The following is a 17573-nucleotide window of genomic DNA, read 5'->3' on the forward strand; positions in this document are numbered from 1 at the left end:
TTCAAGTATGTAGTACATGGCTAGTAAAATGGTGTCATCAAAAGTAAGAGACAACATTTGTTTGTTTTTCTTTGGTTTCTTAGAATCTTGTCAATGGAAAATGGAGAAAACTCATCAACTGATATATTCAAGACATAAGAAGCAAGTCAAAAGATGTCATACTTCTTACATGATTTTGTAAGATCCATATCAAACATTGAAGCTAAGTATCCATTCAAACACTAACGGATTTAATTCAAATGGACTATTGATCTATAAAAGCGAAGGCTTGAAGACATTTGAAGATAAACCTCACACACTCCATTCAACTACAACAAAGATCGCATAGCACTTCATATTCTTATATTTAGATATGTGATTAGCTAGAGGGATATTCTATCTTGTATCCAAAATAGAATTAGTGTAAACTCTAATCTTACTTCATTATCATTAGTGAGTTTACATTGTAAGCTACTTTCTTTGAAGTAATCAAAGAAGTAGCATCTGCTTTCACTTAAATTGAAACTTAGATGATTGTAAGCTACTAACTTGGGGTGATCAAGTTAGTGGCATTGTTTTTGTGATAAGAATACCATTTGACTTAGTTAACCAATTTCCTTAAAGGGACTTAGGAAATTGATTGTTCTTGTGATAAGAACAATACTTATCTCATTGTAGATATGGGTGATTGAAGTAGTCTTTAATCTTTCAACGAGATAGAAAGATTATTGGTGTGGCTTATTAAGGAAACATTGTTGTAATCGGACCTCCACCGGGTTTGAAGAAATGCTAGTGAAGCTAACTCTCGGTTAAATGAGTCGAGGAGTGGATTAAGGTGGATTAGTTAACATCCATCTGAACTACTATAAATCTTTGTGTTTGAGCATTTTACTTTATTTCATATATAGTCTAACAAACATAAGCGTACCATTTTTTCAAAACTAGTATTTTGAATTTGAAACAAAATAACATCATACTTGCACAGTCGAATCCACGGTCGACCATAGAGTCGATCGCGGTATCATCTAAATCAAAAAAGTTTTAATAAATTGTTTCGGAACTATTCACCCCCCCCCCTCTAGTTCCTACAGAAGACACTACTTATGCTGGTGAAGGACCAACCAGTGTTTCTGGTGACCAACTAGCTGGATCGTTAAATCCTTTAGCACCAAAAGCATGGGAATGAATGATGGAACAGTTGAAACAAGATGAACCATCAGGTCCTTCACGTATAACAGAAGTACCATTTACATATCCTCCATCTTCCCCCAAGCTAAATGATAAACACGCAGTTTGGGAAGATGAACCTTCCAAACTAGTAAAACCTCCTTCTCCTCCAAAACTTTCATTCGAAGAACAAGAAGCCCAAAGGTTGAACATTTTTGTTAAGGAATGGCTGCGAAAGGATGCAGCTATTAGAGCTAATAATGAAAGAAGAATCAGGCTGCAATATCATCCGTTAGATCAAGAACACTACATTCTTGCTGCCAACCTCAACATGCGTATAGAAGACTACCTTGAGGTTAACAGGTTGAGGTTAAGTAATGAGGTTGAAAATCTAATGTATGTTGAGGCTCGCAAACTTAGCATTGATTTGGAAGAGTACTTAATTCTAGTGAGTACAGAGGAAGGAAGATTGATGGCAGCTGCAGCGAAATACTTGAACTTATCCCTTGAAGAGTATTTATTGTCTATTCAACTGGAACAGCAAGCAAAATCTAATGCTGAGCTAGCCGAACGTATAAGTCTACAACAACAAGAAGAAAAGTTGGCTGCTCAACAGCAAAAATAAATTGATGATCAAAATCTTAAGGCAACTAAATCACTTGTTTCTGCTCAAGACAGAGAGAGGCGGCTGAAAAGGCAGCAAAGTAAGTAAAGCCTACTCTCAGTCATGGGCGGATGTAGTGTGTAACTAGTGGTTGCACGTGACACCGCTGAAATACACGATGAAGTGGATTTTTTTTTTTTTTGGGGGGGGTTTTAACTAGTGTACTAGTGGATAGTGTAAAAGTTTTTGTATGAAACTATTGAAATAAGTCATCTAGTAGAATTTTTTTTGAGTTTCAACCGGTGACACCAGTGATCACCAATCCTAAATCCATCACTGCTCTCAGTGCTAAATCTCAAGCTGCCTGGGACAAGATGATGAAGGAAAGATATGCTGATGTAATGACACGAAAACTAAATCTAGAAAAAATTATCAAGTGTCGAAGATGCACAAAAAATGTCTTCAACATCAGCAGAGACAACAATGTATTTGAGCGGGTTGAACTGGTTGATCTATGAAGATATGATCATTTTGAATGGATGGAGATACTTGACTACTTGAGAGGAAAAAATGACAGTGATATGAAAGGTATGTACTTGAAGAGTTGAAAGAACTGTTCAAAAAGGCCACTTTGTATGTCAATGCACCAGCAGTTGACATTGATGACAAAGAAGAAGAAAGCTGGTACTGGCCCATCCAAAAATGATCCAATCATACTACCATTATTCATACCGCAGCTCAGAATAGAAGATCTTCCTGAACTTTTCACATATGTCAATTTTTCAAATATAAAGATTAAAGAAGAACCATCCGATGAAGATTAGAACTTAGTTCTTCTGATTATCTGTGATTTTTGTAATATTCCATTAAAATTTTAATCAACACTGAATGAAAATAATGGATATTATTAAATGAGTTATCATATATATATATATATATATATATATATATATATATATATATATATATATATATATATATATATATATATATATATATATATATATATATATATATATATATATATCAGTTTATAAGATATAGATAACTCAGCTAAAGATCCGAGAAAAGTAAACTTAAGGGACAATTTACTGCTTATTTTCTTAAGTCCTTTAGTGATGGGCCTTAGTATTTTTCTTTTCATGTTACATGTTTTTTTTATCATCAAATAGTGGGAGATTGTTGAGTCCCCTACATAATCAATGATTTAATAATGACCAAACATGATTATGAACAATAATTGTTATGTGCGACCATCATAGGTTTACTTATATATTTTTAAGTCTATGAACAACAATGTATGTTGTGTCTGAGTAAGTTAGTGTGATGCTTTAACTATCAGCACAAGATAGTTAAAGATTCAAGGGTTCTTCAGAACCAGCATATGATGTATCCTAAACTAGCAGAAGATCTATAAAAGAACCAGCACGAGAAGAACCAACATCAAGCTGGAGCAACGCACAACACTTAGATAAATTATGCTCCATTACAAGCATAATCATTTCCTGTGTTGTCTACATCAAAGAGTAATATTCAACTGACATAGAAGACTAAGTTGAAGAGAAAATGACACGAATCGTAGGCTGACAAGTGACCTTACAAGACAAATAAGGAATGCAGAAGGTTAACCCATACGCAGTTCATGGTTAACACTTTATCAACGCCTAGGAAACTCAACTTTCTATTTTTTTATTCAAATAGGATGTCTAACTATTTTGGGGTGTTCGTGCAAATAGCTACCGAAGAGGAAAGGGAGCCATGTGCTCTCTCGCACAGTTGTCAGTTGAAGTATAAACATCCTTTGTACCAACAGAAAATAAACTATTTACACGGTTATTAGGATCTCTATAAATAGTTGAATTTCACTACTCTATAAATAGGATCTCTACTGTAAGTCGATAGAGTTCCAACCTTGTATAAGCTTAAGAAGTTCGAAAGCTATATAGGTGTAATCTGTATCAATCGGTTATATATTCAGCTTAAAGATAACTGTGATTCTTTGATATTATTTCAATAAAAAAATTACGTTGAAAATTAAATTGACTCTGATTTAATTATTTGTTAATTACATGCTTAATTGAAAAAACATTCTAATTAACATAAGAAATTGTATTAACCCCCCTCTACAATACTTCATGTTGTTTACCGGGACCAACAACTGTTATCAGAGCTTCAGTCTTGATAATCTAATATCTTGGATCTGAATTCTCTAATGGCCGCTTACAACAAATCGTCCTATTTCGAAAATGGTTATACTAATAGATCATCCAAGTTTGATGAAGATAAATATGAAACTTTTAGAGATAGATTCATGTTTCACTTTGAGTCAATTGATCCACTCATGTCTGGCATTGCAAATAATGACCCACATATTCCTATTGAAATTATTGATGCTAGACCTGCAATTGCAGAATCTCCTGACACTGAAGCTAGAGAGATCATTCTTCCTCCATCTAGATGGCAGGATGAAGACAAGCGTTGTGTTGGACTTGACCCAAAATTAAAACTATTATAGCTATAACTTTATCTAATCATATTTTTAAAATGCCTAAAAGGAAACCAAGCTCAAAAGCTATCTTAGACTATCTTGACATCACTTATGATGGGAAAGATGAGGTTAGGCAAAACAAGTTCATTGCTTTAAAACGAAAATATGAACTTTTCTTTGCTTACAAAAATGAGACTCTGAAACAAATCTTTATCGTATTGAATTATATGGTAACTGACCTGGATTGTCTGAAATTCACTTACACTGACTTTGAACATGTCAATAAATTTATTGACTCATTACCTGCTAAGTGGAAACATGTTACTCACCCTCTTTAGACAACTCAGACCTTAAATTTTTTGACATGTTCTCTCCATATGGTACTCTTTGGAACAATGAGAGGGCAGAAGCAAGGCTTGAGTTGAACCTAAAAGAAAATTTTAAGTCTGTCCCTATTACCTCGAAATCTTCTAAGTCAGAAGATGCTCCTCTTGTTGCGGCTTCCAAAAATAAGGCACGGAAAGCCTTGCTGGTTTAAACTGTTGACAGAAGAAGAGACAACAGAAGATAATGAAGTGAGTGTGACTGATTCAGAGGAAATTAGTTATGGTAATGATGTAGAAGGGTTTGCTGAAGGTATGCCACTACTAGCTAGACGTTTTAAAAAATTTAATAGATAATGTTTCTTTCTAAATAATGTCTATATTATTTAATTGGCATTCTTTATTTCCACACAAAATATTGAAGACATAACATTGAACGTTAATTAATTTATTTTATGAAAAAGTACCAAACTTATTCATAAATAATGTTAATACTCAATGTTACATAAAAATTAATATCATGATAAAAAAAAATAATAAAATAATTCTATTTTGGTATGGTCCAAAATTTGATCTCCGGTTTGGTCCGTTCCATACTTACGGCCATAAAACTTGTAATTAAATGTCAAAGACTAGACTGAAAAACCCTGGGTACAATCAATATTGTTCCTTATTGTCTTCAGATTTACTCGATTCTTGTCACCATATACACACACACCTTTAATTTCAAGTTATCCAAGCATATGTACTCTAATGATCTATTCCGTGCAATAGTTCTCATCAGTTATCATTAATCACATTTAGTTGAGTTTTATTTCAATTATATTTATAATTAAATATTCACCTTTCTTTGTATCGTAATATTTTTAAGAATATTTATAACGACAGTCTTTACATATGTCTTTAACATATATAAAATCGTTTCACATAATATTTGATCTAAACCAAAAACTTAATATATATACCAATAAATTAATGGCTAATTAAATCAATAAAATAATTCGATGAACAGTAATCAGGTGTACTTAGATGATATATTAGTAATTAGAAGTTATGCATAACACTTTTATTCACGTTAACGATAACTTTAAAGGTGTGTCGGATAAATCCCAGTTTTAACGGGGCTATATTTGTTGCTTATATCACTATGCAAGTGATGAACCTGACACTGATTGTAAACTTTGGACACATATTGCATGCTATATAATACTTGAGGTACCAAAGTGTAAATACTACTGTACTACTAATAAAATAAACTGTTCCAAATCAAGTTACTGCACACTAGGGGTGTTCATCGGTTCGGTTTTCGGTTTGTTCGGTTTATTCGGTTCGGTGTATTCGGTTTTGAATTTTTTTTGGGCAAAACCGAAAACCGAACCGAAAACCGAATTCAAAGTTAAAACCGAACCGAACCGAAAACCGAATTCAAATTCGGATTCGGTTCAGTTTTCGGTTAAAACCGAATATTATGAAAAAACTGAGAATGATGGTACTTTAATTGTGGCGTTACTAATGCCTTAGTTATTTATATCCTAAAACAATGACGTTCTATTAAATTATCAAGAATTCGATGATTTATTAATATTTACAGCTTAATTATGACTTTAACCGCTTCTGTTATTAAGAAAATGAACATAATAATTTGAGTAACATAATTATAATGTGAGTTACCAAATCGTCATATGGGTGAGAACATATTTTATTGATTGGATCTCAAATTATAATGACATTAAAACATAAATATACAAATTAAATATATAAAAATTTTGAATTCGGTTTTGAATTCGGTTTTCGGTTAAACCGAATTCATAATTTCCGAAAACCGAAAACCGAACCGAAAACCGAATTCAAATTCGGTTTCGGTTTGACTCGATCCGAAAACCGTTTTTCAAATTCGGTTTGATTTTTTTTCGGTTTAGTTTCGGTTTGGTTTTCGGGTTCTACGGTTTCAAACCAAATACTGACCACCCCTACTGCACACTTGGAGTTATGCAAAGTGCAAACAACAAATAAGCAGATCATTTCAGCCGGCTATTTGAATCCCCACCACCACGTGTATTTGCTATTGCGATCCATCCACCACTATTATATTCATCCTTAAATCCTTAATTATCTTTACTTTACTGTTCATCGATTCAATTCCAGATTCTAGATCCTTTTTTCTTCACTTTGTACATTTTCTATCTCCTTGTAACTTTATAATAATTATAATGCCTCTTTTAATTTTCAATTTCATGACCTAATTTTAATCGGATTGCAGCCATTGCTAGCATGTCGAAAACTGGAGCATTTGATCTTGCAACTGGACTCGGTGGAAAAATTGAGAAAGATGACGTTCTTTCTGCTGTCGATAAGTATATATACACATGCTCGTTTGGATTAATTTTTATTTAGTTATATATATTGTGTATATACACATTCTCTGTTTAGGTTTTGAGCGAGTATATATGTGAATATGTGATTATATCTAGATCTGAACTGTTGAGAAGTATATGTGAATATAAGAGATTATGTTGAGATCTGTATAACTGTCGCAACTATATGCAAGCTCACTACCACTAGACTGATGTTGATCATTTATGTGTAACAGAGTTATATGTATCCTGCATATGTTTATGAATGATTTTGATTTTTATTGAATGAAATGTTGATAACTGTCTATGCTTGGTAGCATTCTATTGTGTAACCTGCATGTGGCAACTATATGGATTGACTATTGGTAGCATTCTATTAAGTGTTATCCGGTAAAAAATGCTGTTTACGAATTTGTGAAACTCCTTGATAGAACCTATACGGTGTTGTTTGGATGTGTATTTGAAGTGGTTTTATGATTTTACAAACGGAAAGCGTTTTTGTTAATAGTAAAATTGATCACATCCGGAAAAATACCTATATATGAGTATAATGCTTATAGGTATTTTGATTTGAACATGTGTGCACGTTTATTTTATACGGTTTCTCCATAAAAAAGGAGTTCCTCAAATGGCTATGTTCTCCGTTAGGTGTATTGGTCTAGCTATGAAGATGAAACAATGTAATTTGAGCTCTTTTGAATTTAAAAAAAAATTGTATATGTATATTTTTTAATGGAAATTAATAAGTCTTGGTCAACATAACTATAAGTTTAAATATCTGATATCCAATGTCAAAAGTAGAGGAACAGATGGTTAACCGTTGTATTTCATCTTTTAGAATTAAATATTCAATGTTACCATAGGAGATCAAGTACAAATAGGATAATCTGATAAAAACCTGTAGCTTAAGTTCCCAATACTTTAATAAAGGCATGTTGCTATGGATATTCAGCTCATAAGTCAAATTTTCTATAGGTATGAGAAGTATCATTCTGATTTTGGTGGTGTTGAGGAAGACAGAAAGGCCAACTATACAGACATGGTAAGAAACATTTGTCGATTATTAGATAATGGTTCAAGTTATCCAAGTATATATGTACTTTATTTATCTATTCGGTACAATATCCCTCATCAGTCAGCACATGTAGATGCGTTTTATTCCACGCGTACTTATGGGTAAATATTCATCTCTCTGTAAACTTTAATGTTTTTTTATTGGGGCTATTAATCACTATGCAAGTGATCAACCTGATACTGAGATTTAAAACCTTTTCTTGTTTTTTTTGTTATAAGTTACAACTAATTTAACTTGTCTTCTATGTGATCTCTGATGATTTACTTATATTAATCATATTTTTATCCAACTACCGAAACAACTACTGGTAGTGTAGTACTAAAACTCGGTTTTCGTTTATTGCGCTATCATGCCATGACTATGAACTTCTGTTTTGTTTTAGGTTAACAAGTATTATGATCTTGTTACAAGCTTTTACGAGTATGGTTGGGGAGAATCATTCCATTTTGCCCATAGGTTGAGATACAAGTGTTTACTTTACCATAAAGGTTTTCATGATTTAAGCTGTTACCAACACATTCAAACTGTTCTTATATCTGCAGATGGAATGGGGAATCACTTAGAGAGAGCATTAAGCGACATGAACATTTTCTTGCTTTACAGCTAGGTCTGAAGCCTGGACAAAAGGTCTTGCATCAGATTTCGAGTTATCTAATTGATGGTGTAATTGGTATCAATTCTTGGATGCTTATACTAAATTCTAACTTTGTTCTGTTTCCAAAAGGTGCTGGATGTTGGGTGTGGAATTGGTGGACCATTGAGGGAAATTGCTAGATTTAGGTACCTAAAATTCTTTAAAATTAAAAAATATAATTGTTATTTGAGTGTTTGACCTTGGTCTCTACTTCTGGCAGTTCAACATCTGTGATGGGGATAAACAACAACGAATATCAGATAACAAGAGGCAAGGTAAGTTTCATGTGTAGTGAATCTTTAGTTAACAACAAAAAATTTCATTTGTAGTATCTTAAGTGAAGCTTTCGTTATGTTTTTTGTATTCTTTTTAGAAATTGAACCGCATTGCTGGAGTAGAAAGGACATGTGACTTTACAAAGGTCAGTTTGTGTTGACCTTTTAATTCATATACTAGTGAAATGACCCGTGAAATCACGGATTTGTTTAAACGAAACAATTTAATGACATGTTTTATGTATTTGTTTTATGTATTAAGTGAATGTAAATGCTAAAATCATTTATTTTAATGACCCGTTTGAGTAAGAAACTTGTCGTTGTTTTTACAAATATATAGAGACATGTATTTTCGCATACATATGTAACATAATTAATTTCGTAAAAAGAATTCATATTTGAATATTAATAATATAATAATTATAATTATATTTATTATATTAGAAGTAAATATTAAAAGTAAATAATAATAATAATAAAGTTCGCTCAAAGTTGAGTATTTATATTTTTAATAATAATAATAATTAGTAGTAATAATAAATGGCTTTTAAATTTTTTTAGAAAATTAAAATTACAAATTAGGAGAGATTAGTATTTCCTTTTATAAAAGATTTCGTATTATTTTTTTAATTAAATTAATATATAATTATGACATCATCATTATAAAAATTAAAGGGTAATTAGCTTAATGATGACATCATCATTTTAGAGCTTTATATGACTATAGATATAGATATGCCTTGTATTGCTGTAGTTAGTTTTTATAGCATATACAGTTATGGTGCAAATGATGTATTTTTTTTATTTATTATTTACTTTTTATTTTTTTATTTTTTTGTGATTTTCTAATTGTGCAGGCTGATTTTATGAAGATGCCATTTCCTGACAACAGTTTTGATGCAGTGTATGCCATTGAGGCTACTTGCCATGCTCCAGATGCGGTATATATACATGACAAAACGTTGCTCTTTTTTTATTTTACAATTTATATGTCTTTTATTACTTATTAGATACCTCACTTTGACCTAAGGTTGGATGTTACAAAGAGATATTTCGAGTCTTGAAGCCTGGACAGTCATTTGCCGCATATGAGTGGTGCATGACTGATGCATTTGACCCAAATAACCAAGAGCACCAAAAAATTAAGGTACAGACAGATTTGAGTTAACTTTGTTTGTCGTTCAACGAGTGTTAAGCCATCTTAACCAGCCCGATACGATTTAGGTTTTCACTAAATCTGAAAAGAATTTGGCTACTACTAATTAAATATGATTTGATGGTAACAGGCAGAAATTGAGATTGGTGATGGGCTTCCAGACATAAGATCAACCAAACAATGTCTTGCAGCTCTAAAAGAAGCAGGTTTTGAGGTGAGTAAAACATAACTATTTTCATTTTTTTCTTCATGTAAAGAAATTGACATATATTTTATATTTGAAGGTAATATGGGAAAAAGATCTGGCAATAGATTCGCCACTTCAATGGTACATGCCACTGGATCCAAGTCGTTTATCTCTTAGCAGTTTCCGTCTAACCACTGCTGGACGCTTTATCACACGAAATATGGTACGATCTATGTTTTTATTTGCTTTTCGAAATAGGATGCTACTGATTTTGATAGAGGTAGCTTCAAATTACTGCAACATTTGTTTGTTGTTATTTGTAGGTTGTGGCTCTTGAATACGTGGGACTTGCACCTAAAGGCAGCCAACGGGTTCAGTCCTTTTTAGAGAAAGCTGCAGAAGGACTTGTTGCTGGTGGAAAGTGAGAACTTACCTCCATTCTTAAAACTATTGTTTTCTTATCACATTTTCAGTTAATATTATCAGCCCACTTATTGCTTTATTGTTTTTTTTTCCCTTACGAACTTAACAATACAGTCATTAATATTATCATATAAATTTGTGGGGCAGGAAGGAGATCTTTACGCCAATGTATTTCTTCTTGGCACGTAAACCACAATAGGACGACGATCAGAGATATGGAATGGGAACCATCTTTGATACGCGTAACTGGTGTTTACGCCTTGTGTTTTGACTTGGAAGAATTTTTGTAAGAATTTTTATGGTGATAACCGTCAGGTGCGTGAAGTTTTCTTGAGTTTGTTGCTTGGTTCGCCTGTAAAATAGAGGTGGTTTTCAAAGCAATATTGATTGATCTTGAAGTTGATTGGAACTAAGTTTTTTTTTTTTTTTTTTTTTTTTTTTTTTCTTTTCACCATTAGACTTACTTTGTAGCAGAATGGAAGTAACATACACTTTTTTTGTTGAGGTTCTCTCTTTTTTCTCCTTTCAAACAAAATGAAATGTTTGAAGTTTTTCTATTTGGAATTGTGATAGAAAATTTCTATACTTTGGCCGGATTATTTGTAACTATATCAAAGTGAATTTTAACTCCCGAAATAATTTGATCTATGACAACATCATTATTATGGTAAAGGTCGTAATCTTGAGGAATCATTGATGCGTGGCGTAGAGGGACAAGTCACAATCGTTTATACCATATATATATAGTGGTAGGATTAAGAGGGAAGTAACCATTCGGGGGAAGCAAAAACTTTTTTTTTTTTTTTTTTTGTTTTTTGAAAAAACTTTGTTCACGAACATTATAGATGAGATGAAAATATGAACATTTAGTAGAGACACTTTGTGATAAATGTTTTTATTTTGGAGGGAAAACGCTCGAAGAAGTAATATATAACAATTATCGTGTTTTTTGAGCGTATTTTGAGGTTTTAGCTATTTGGGTTTAGATATTAGGGTTTAGATATTAGGGTTTAGAAATTTAGGGTTTAGGGTTTAGATTTAGGGTTTAGATTTAAGATTTAGATCGAGTTTTTAACACGAACGGTTTAGAGTTTAGGGCATAAACCCAAAACACCAAACCCTAAACCCTAAACCCTAAACTAGGGATGGCAATGGATCGGATATGGATCGGGTGAGGCCGTATCCATATCCATATCCATTTATTTTTTTTACTTTTCATCCATTCATATCCATATCCGTCGGGTGAAGCGGGTTAATGGATAATTATCCATATCCGTTTAAATTTATTTTATTTTTAACAATTATAAGCGGTGGTTCACTATATACGATCAAAAGTAATATTTTTAATAGTTTATGCGATCGAAAGTCACATTTTACTAATCTATATAACAAATAATCAATAGATAACCTATTAAACGTGTAAAGATATCGACATGTAAGTTGCTTACTTTTAGTTACATGAAATCACATTTGAACCACCAAAGTACGATAAATACATTTGATTATTTAAACAAAACAAAATATAAGAAGAAAGTTATATTTTTAGAGAAAATATAAAGAAAGATGAATATGAATATAATTAATGAAATATCACTACATAAATGATACTAATTTAAGTGATAAATTTATATATTTAGTTATTTCGGGTGAAAGCGGGTTCATCCATGGATGAAATTTTTTCATCCACACCCATACCCATATCCATTTAGATCGTCCATATCCACGAATAATCGGGTGGATCGGATGGATATCCACTGGATCGGGTATTCATTGCCATCCCTACCCTAAACCCTAAACTCTAAATCGGGCTAAATTTTACTTCACAAAACATGAAAAAAAAAATGTTCATATTCTTCACGAACAATATTATCTTGAATGTTATTTTTGTCGATCGTTTTCCCGCCTAAACAATAACCTTCATCACGAAGTGTCTCTTCTAAATGTTCATATTTTTGTGTGATCTTGATGCCGGAAAAAAAATTCCAAAAAAAAAAAAATTTGGCTTCCCCCCGCTTCCCCCCGATTGGTTACTTCCCCATATATATATATATATATATATATATATATATATATATATATATATATATATATATATATATATATATATATATATATATATATATATATATATATATATATATATATATATATATATATATATATATATATATAACCAATCGCGGGAAGCAATTTTTTTTTTTCGTTTTTTAAAAAAACTTTGTTCACGAACATTATAGATTGGATGAAAATAAGAATATTTAGAAAAAAACACTTCGTGATGAATGTTATTATTTTGTAAGACCCAAATATTTATTGTACATAATGTATTTAAGGTGTACTATGTGTGTATGGAGTGTGCACAGCATGTAGGTGTTGCTTGCTCGACCGTCGAAGGAAAACTGGACGTTGTTTGAGGTACAAGGTGTGTACGTACCTTTTCAACCCCAAATAAAGTTTGTGTTGATGTTTCAAAGCCTTACCATTGGAAAGAAAATCTTATTACGTTTCCAACGATATTTGATTCATCGAAAACGGAGCTACGGTCAAAAAGTTATGGCCAAAACAAGTTTCTGAAATCTGACCTGCAGAGTGGAGCGGCGCTCCACAATGTGGCGCGGCGCGCCGAATGGGTCAGAAGCAATTTTCAGCCTTTTTAAAGGCTTTAAATGAAGGGTACTTTGGTCTTTTCACTTGGGGACGGTTTGGGGTCATCAAAACTGATCCTTTGATCAGTTTGGATCACATTCTCACCCACCACAAACTCTCATCTTCAAACCCTAGAGTGAGAGGAGAGTTTTAGAGAGAGAGAGCTCCAATTGGAGAAGAAGAAGGGTGTTTCGGGTCAAACCTCGGGTATTAAAGTTGTTCCACTCGTCAACGGCATCATTTTGGCGGTATTGGTAAGTTCTAACTCCGAATTTCATTGTTGATTTTGCTATTCAAAGTTAGGGTTTGAACTTGATTTGTTGATAAACCCATTTAGACTCATGAAGTGACTTTAGTGATGCTAGTAATCGGGTTTATTGTTATTGTTGGTGGATTTCGGTTTGGTGAACAAATTGGTTATGTTTAGAACTTGAAATTGGGTTTAATCACTAGGTTTAGTGATTGTGGAAGTATTGAAACCTATTTAGGGTTATTTGGTTGACTAACTTTGACTTTGGGTCAAACTAGGGTTTAAGTGTCATTTTGGGCAAGATAGGTGTTTAACACCTATGATCGGGTTTAATTGGCGTATTAAGACCATTCTCACTTGTGTTAGTGATTATTGGTTAATTTTGGGTGCGTTTTGTACTTGGAAGTGCATTTGGGTCAAATTTGCACTAAGTGTCAATTTGGGTTGATTTGTGAATCCATTCTAAGTGTATTGTTGTAATTGTGATAATGGAATAGGTATTTTCCATTGGCGAGTTGCAGATTATTTGGAAGCTTTCATCAAGACTTCAAGGTGAGTGTTAATATCCTATATGCATATGTATGTGTAGGATGGGTGCGGGTCGGGTGAAGTGATTCTCGGCTATAGAGCTCACTTCACATATAGGTGGATTTGATGGACTTGTGCATAGGTCCAATTGGCACGGTTGTGCGTTTTGGTTGACTACCTTTGGCAAAGTACACATTTTGGGTGTACGTTATCACACGTGGTTGTGAGTGGAATAATTATGCGTGTATGTATGTAATGTATTTAATTGTGTTGTACGAATGTGGTATTGTCGCGGTGTTTAAGACACCACGTTCTATGAAACGAGTAGTATTGTCGCGGTGTTTAAGACACTACTCATTGTGGAATTGACGAGTAGTATTGTCGCGGTGTTTAAGACACTACTCATTGTGTAATTGACTTGTGGTATTGTCGCGGTGTTTAAGACACCACAATGTCATGGGAGTGGAAGTGTCGCGGTGTTCAAGACACCACTCATTGTATTGAATGAAGTGTGGATTCGTCGCGGTGTTTAAGACGCCACATTGTTGTAAGGGTGAGTTAGTCGCGGTGTTTAAGACATCACCCGGGGGACTAGTGATTACGCGGTGTGTAAGTAACACTAGTGGATGTTATGAACTCCAACGGACTTTCATGTACCGTTCTCTTGTGTACTTGGTTAACCATGGTTGTATGAGTTATGTATTGGCATATTTAATTATGAACTATATGCTTTTGGTATTGCTAGCTATTGTGGACTTGCGGTTATTGGTATATGCACGATATGTTGCATGATTGTCGAATTGCTAATTCGTGATTAATGTTGTGTTGTCGTGATGTAGTTAACCCTCCGGGGGTAGTTATTGGCGTTGTTCACATTGACGTTGGTGAACTTACCTTATTGATGGTATTAGTAGCTTGTTGCTTAGTGATCGTATGGTATACTTAGATTAGCTTGCCTTTAGGCTTGGACGCTCCGGTATGCGGTATTTGTTTATTTATGTGGCGTGTCCATTTTATGCATATATATGTATGTAGTATATTATCATTCACTAAGCGTTAGCTTACCCTCTCGTTGTTGACTCTTTTTATAGATTGCATGCGGACGTTGGCTCGGGTAAGCGCGGGGACTAGAAGACTTGCATAGTTGCTTTAGAGGCTTGCTTTTGGATTGTTTAGGATTGGGTAGCGTATCCCCAATCTCCATGCTCGGCCTTGTTTCGTATTAAGAGTCTTATAGTCAAAAATTGTATTTTGATACTTAAAGGGTGATTTGGGTCGATGTGGGCCCCGCTTCGTAAACTTAATTTTATTAATTAAACGTGCTAGTTTTATATATATGAATTTATGGTTAAAAGCGTTTTGGCTAAAAATGTCGGGAACTAGTCAAACATTTTCGTTAAATTGACTTCCGGGGACAGCGGGCTGTCCAGGTGGTTTGGCGCGCCGCGCACCCACCTGGCGCGCCGCGCAAATGAACTGCACCAGAAATTTTTTTTTTTAGTTGTGAAATTTAACGGGAATTGTCGTGGTTTTGGTTTGGGTTGTTACAAGTGGTATCAGAGCATGGTCTAAGGGATTTAGGTGACTTGAGATAGGTGCCTAGACTTAGACTTTTGTGTGTGCTTAAATTGTTGCGGGACTTGTAGGATTTCGGGTCGGAATGGGTTTAGTTAGTGCCTTGTTTATAGGTCGGCTAACGTATATATTAGTAATGCGGATATTATTAATATGCTTTTGTGTTGTGGTAATAATTCTCGCGTGTGTTTGTATCGCGTAGAATTTTGGTTGTGTTTGTTCTTATCATCGAGCGAGGCGGTCGTTGTACTAACGAGTCGATGCGGCGTGTGTGCGTAATAAGAACTTGCAAACCTTATTACGGGTACAAATCGTGTCTAACAAGTGATGTACGACGAGTGTTTAGCAAGATGGGACAGTGTTGTGCGTGCGGTTTTATACGTTCGTGGACTAATCGTTTTGCATTCTTTTGAATGACGACGCGAAACGAGACCGAGGCGAATGACGCGGAGTTTAACGCTAGAGTTGCAGCCGCCGTTGCGGAGCAAATGGGTGCGTTGGAAGAAAGAATGGAAAGGAGGTATTCCGAACTTCAAAGTAGTAGTGAAATGGAGCGTTATCTTAAGGGCTTCATGAGGACTAAATCCCCGATGTATGACGGAAAGTCGGATCCTTTGGTGAGCACAACTTGGATTTCGGACGTCGAAGGGTGTTATCGTACGATTGATTGCCCTCCCGAGAAGAAGACGAGGCTCGCTACTAGTTTGTTACGGGGTAGGGCAAGGGATTGGTTGGATGGTAAGATTGATCTTGTCGGTGGCGAGACGTTTATGGCATTATCGTGGGACGAGTTTAAGGAGGAATTCTTCGAGGAGTTCCGGACTTCGGCCGATTTGTGGGAATTGCGTAATGAGTTGCGAAACTTGCGACAAGGATCTATGGATTTGAGTACTCTCAAGACGACCTTTATGGCGAAGGCTCGTTTTGTCCGGAGTATTTGGGAAGTGATCGTTTATTAATGGGGGATTTCTATCGGACTTTGAATGACGACTTGAAAAGAAAAATTAGACGTGGTCAAGCGAAATCGTTTTCGGAATTATTCGACTTGGCTAGGGGTTTCGAGTCGCATACACGATCGAAGAAGGGTGAGCCTTCAAGGGATAGAAGGGTTGTTTCTTATGGTGCTCCGAGTAAGAGGACTAAGGGTCCGAGTGTGAGCACGGGTGGTACGCGGACGAGTATATCGAATTCTAGCGCGTCTAGATGTTACAATGGTGGCATGAGGGGTCACAAGTCTTGGGAATGTTCGATGCTGTTTGAGTTTGAGTTGTTAATGCCTTGTGTTGTGCATATTGTTGTTATGGGTGACGTTCCTAATGGAAGTACCCTATGGTGACGTTTGATTGTCGGGCGAAGGGCGTAAGACTTGGTGCAACCAAGCATTCCTTGATATTTGAGAAATGTTTCTACCAAGCCACGGAAATGGTTTTGGTGTTCGATTGTTAAGCGCGTGTTCGCTTTTATGTTGAAGTGATGAACCATGAGGTTCGTCGGGTGGTTGGAACCCTTGAGATCGAGTGTTTTTAATCTCGATGTGTGTTGGTAATGGAGTCTACATGATGCAACATTAGGTGCCTCTTTTATACCTACTAGCGTGGTGTTCGACTCCGATTGTGTTGCGGTACGCTTTCGTTCAAAGTGTATAAGGATTGGTTAAAATCCTTCGTGAACTCGAGGTTAGAGCGAGATGTGGTGATGGGTCATGTGTACCCAATCGTTGGTAAAGTCTACATTTGGTAGCACTGTACGGTAGTACGAGTTATGGATATGGAACGTAGTTCCAAGTGGGGGAGTTACACTCCCGCACGAGGAAGTTTTAGGGTGAGATTTCGGATAGTGCTTATGGTAGATCCGAAACTTGTGTTGGGACCTAGTTTTTGGTCGATTTGTGGTGGAGTACAATTTTGGT

The 17573-nt window shown here is 34.7% G+C and overlaps 1 protein-coding gene across 1 annotated transcript; it reads left to right on the top strand.

Moving 5' to 3' along the window:
- Nucleotides 1-6677: 6677 nt before the first annotated feature.
- Nucleotides 6678-11108, top strand: LOC139897124 (cycloartenol-C-24-methyltransferase 1-like). Its single transcript, XM_071879779.1, has 14 exons — nt 6678-6732; nt 6822-6915; nt 7891-7957; nt 8373-8446; nt 8533-8617; nt 8715-8770; nt 8845-8899; nt 8998-9045; nt 9757-9840; nt 9930-10046; nt 10186-10269; nt 10340-10465; nt 10566-10663; nt 10813-11108. Exons 2-14 carry the CDS (start codon nt 6833-6835, stop codon nt 10862-10864), a joined length of 1029 nt encoding a protein of 342 aa, XP_071735880.1. The 5' UTR covers nt 6678-6732; nt 6822-6832; the 3' UTR covers nt 10865-11108.
- The last annotated feature ends 6465 nt before the right edge of the window (nt 11109-17573 follow it).

The sequence above is a fragment of the Rutidosis leptorrhynchoides genome, chromosome 3 (genome assembly GCF_046630445.1).
Source record: "Rutidosis leptorrhynchoides isolate AG116_Rl617_1_P2 chromosome 3, CSIRO_AGI_Rlap_v1, whole genome shotgun sequence".
NCBI classification, from domain to species: Eukaryota; Viridiplantae; Streptophyta; class Magnoliopsida; order Asterales; family Asteraceae; genus Rutidosis; species Rutidosis leptorrhynchoides.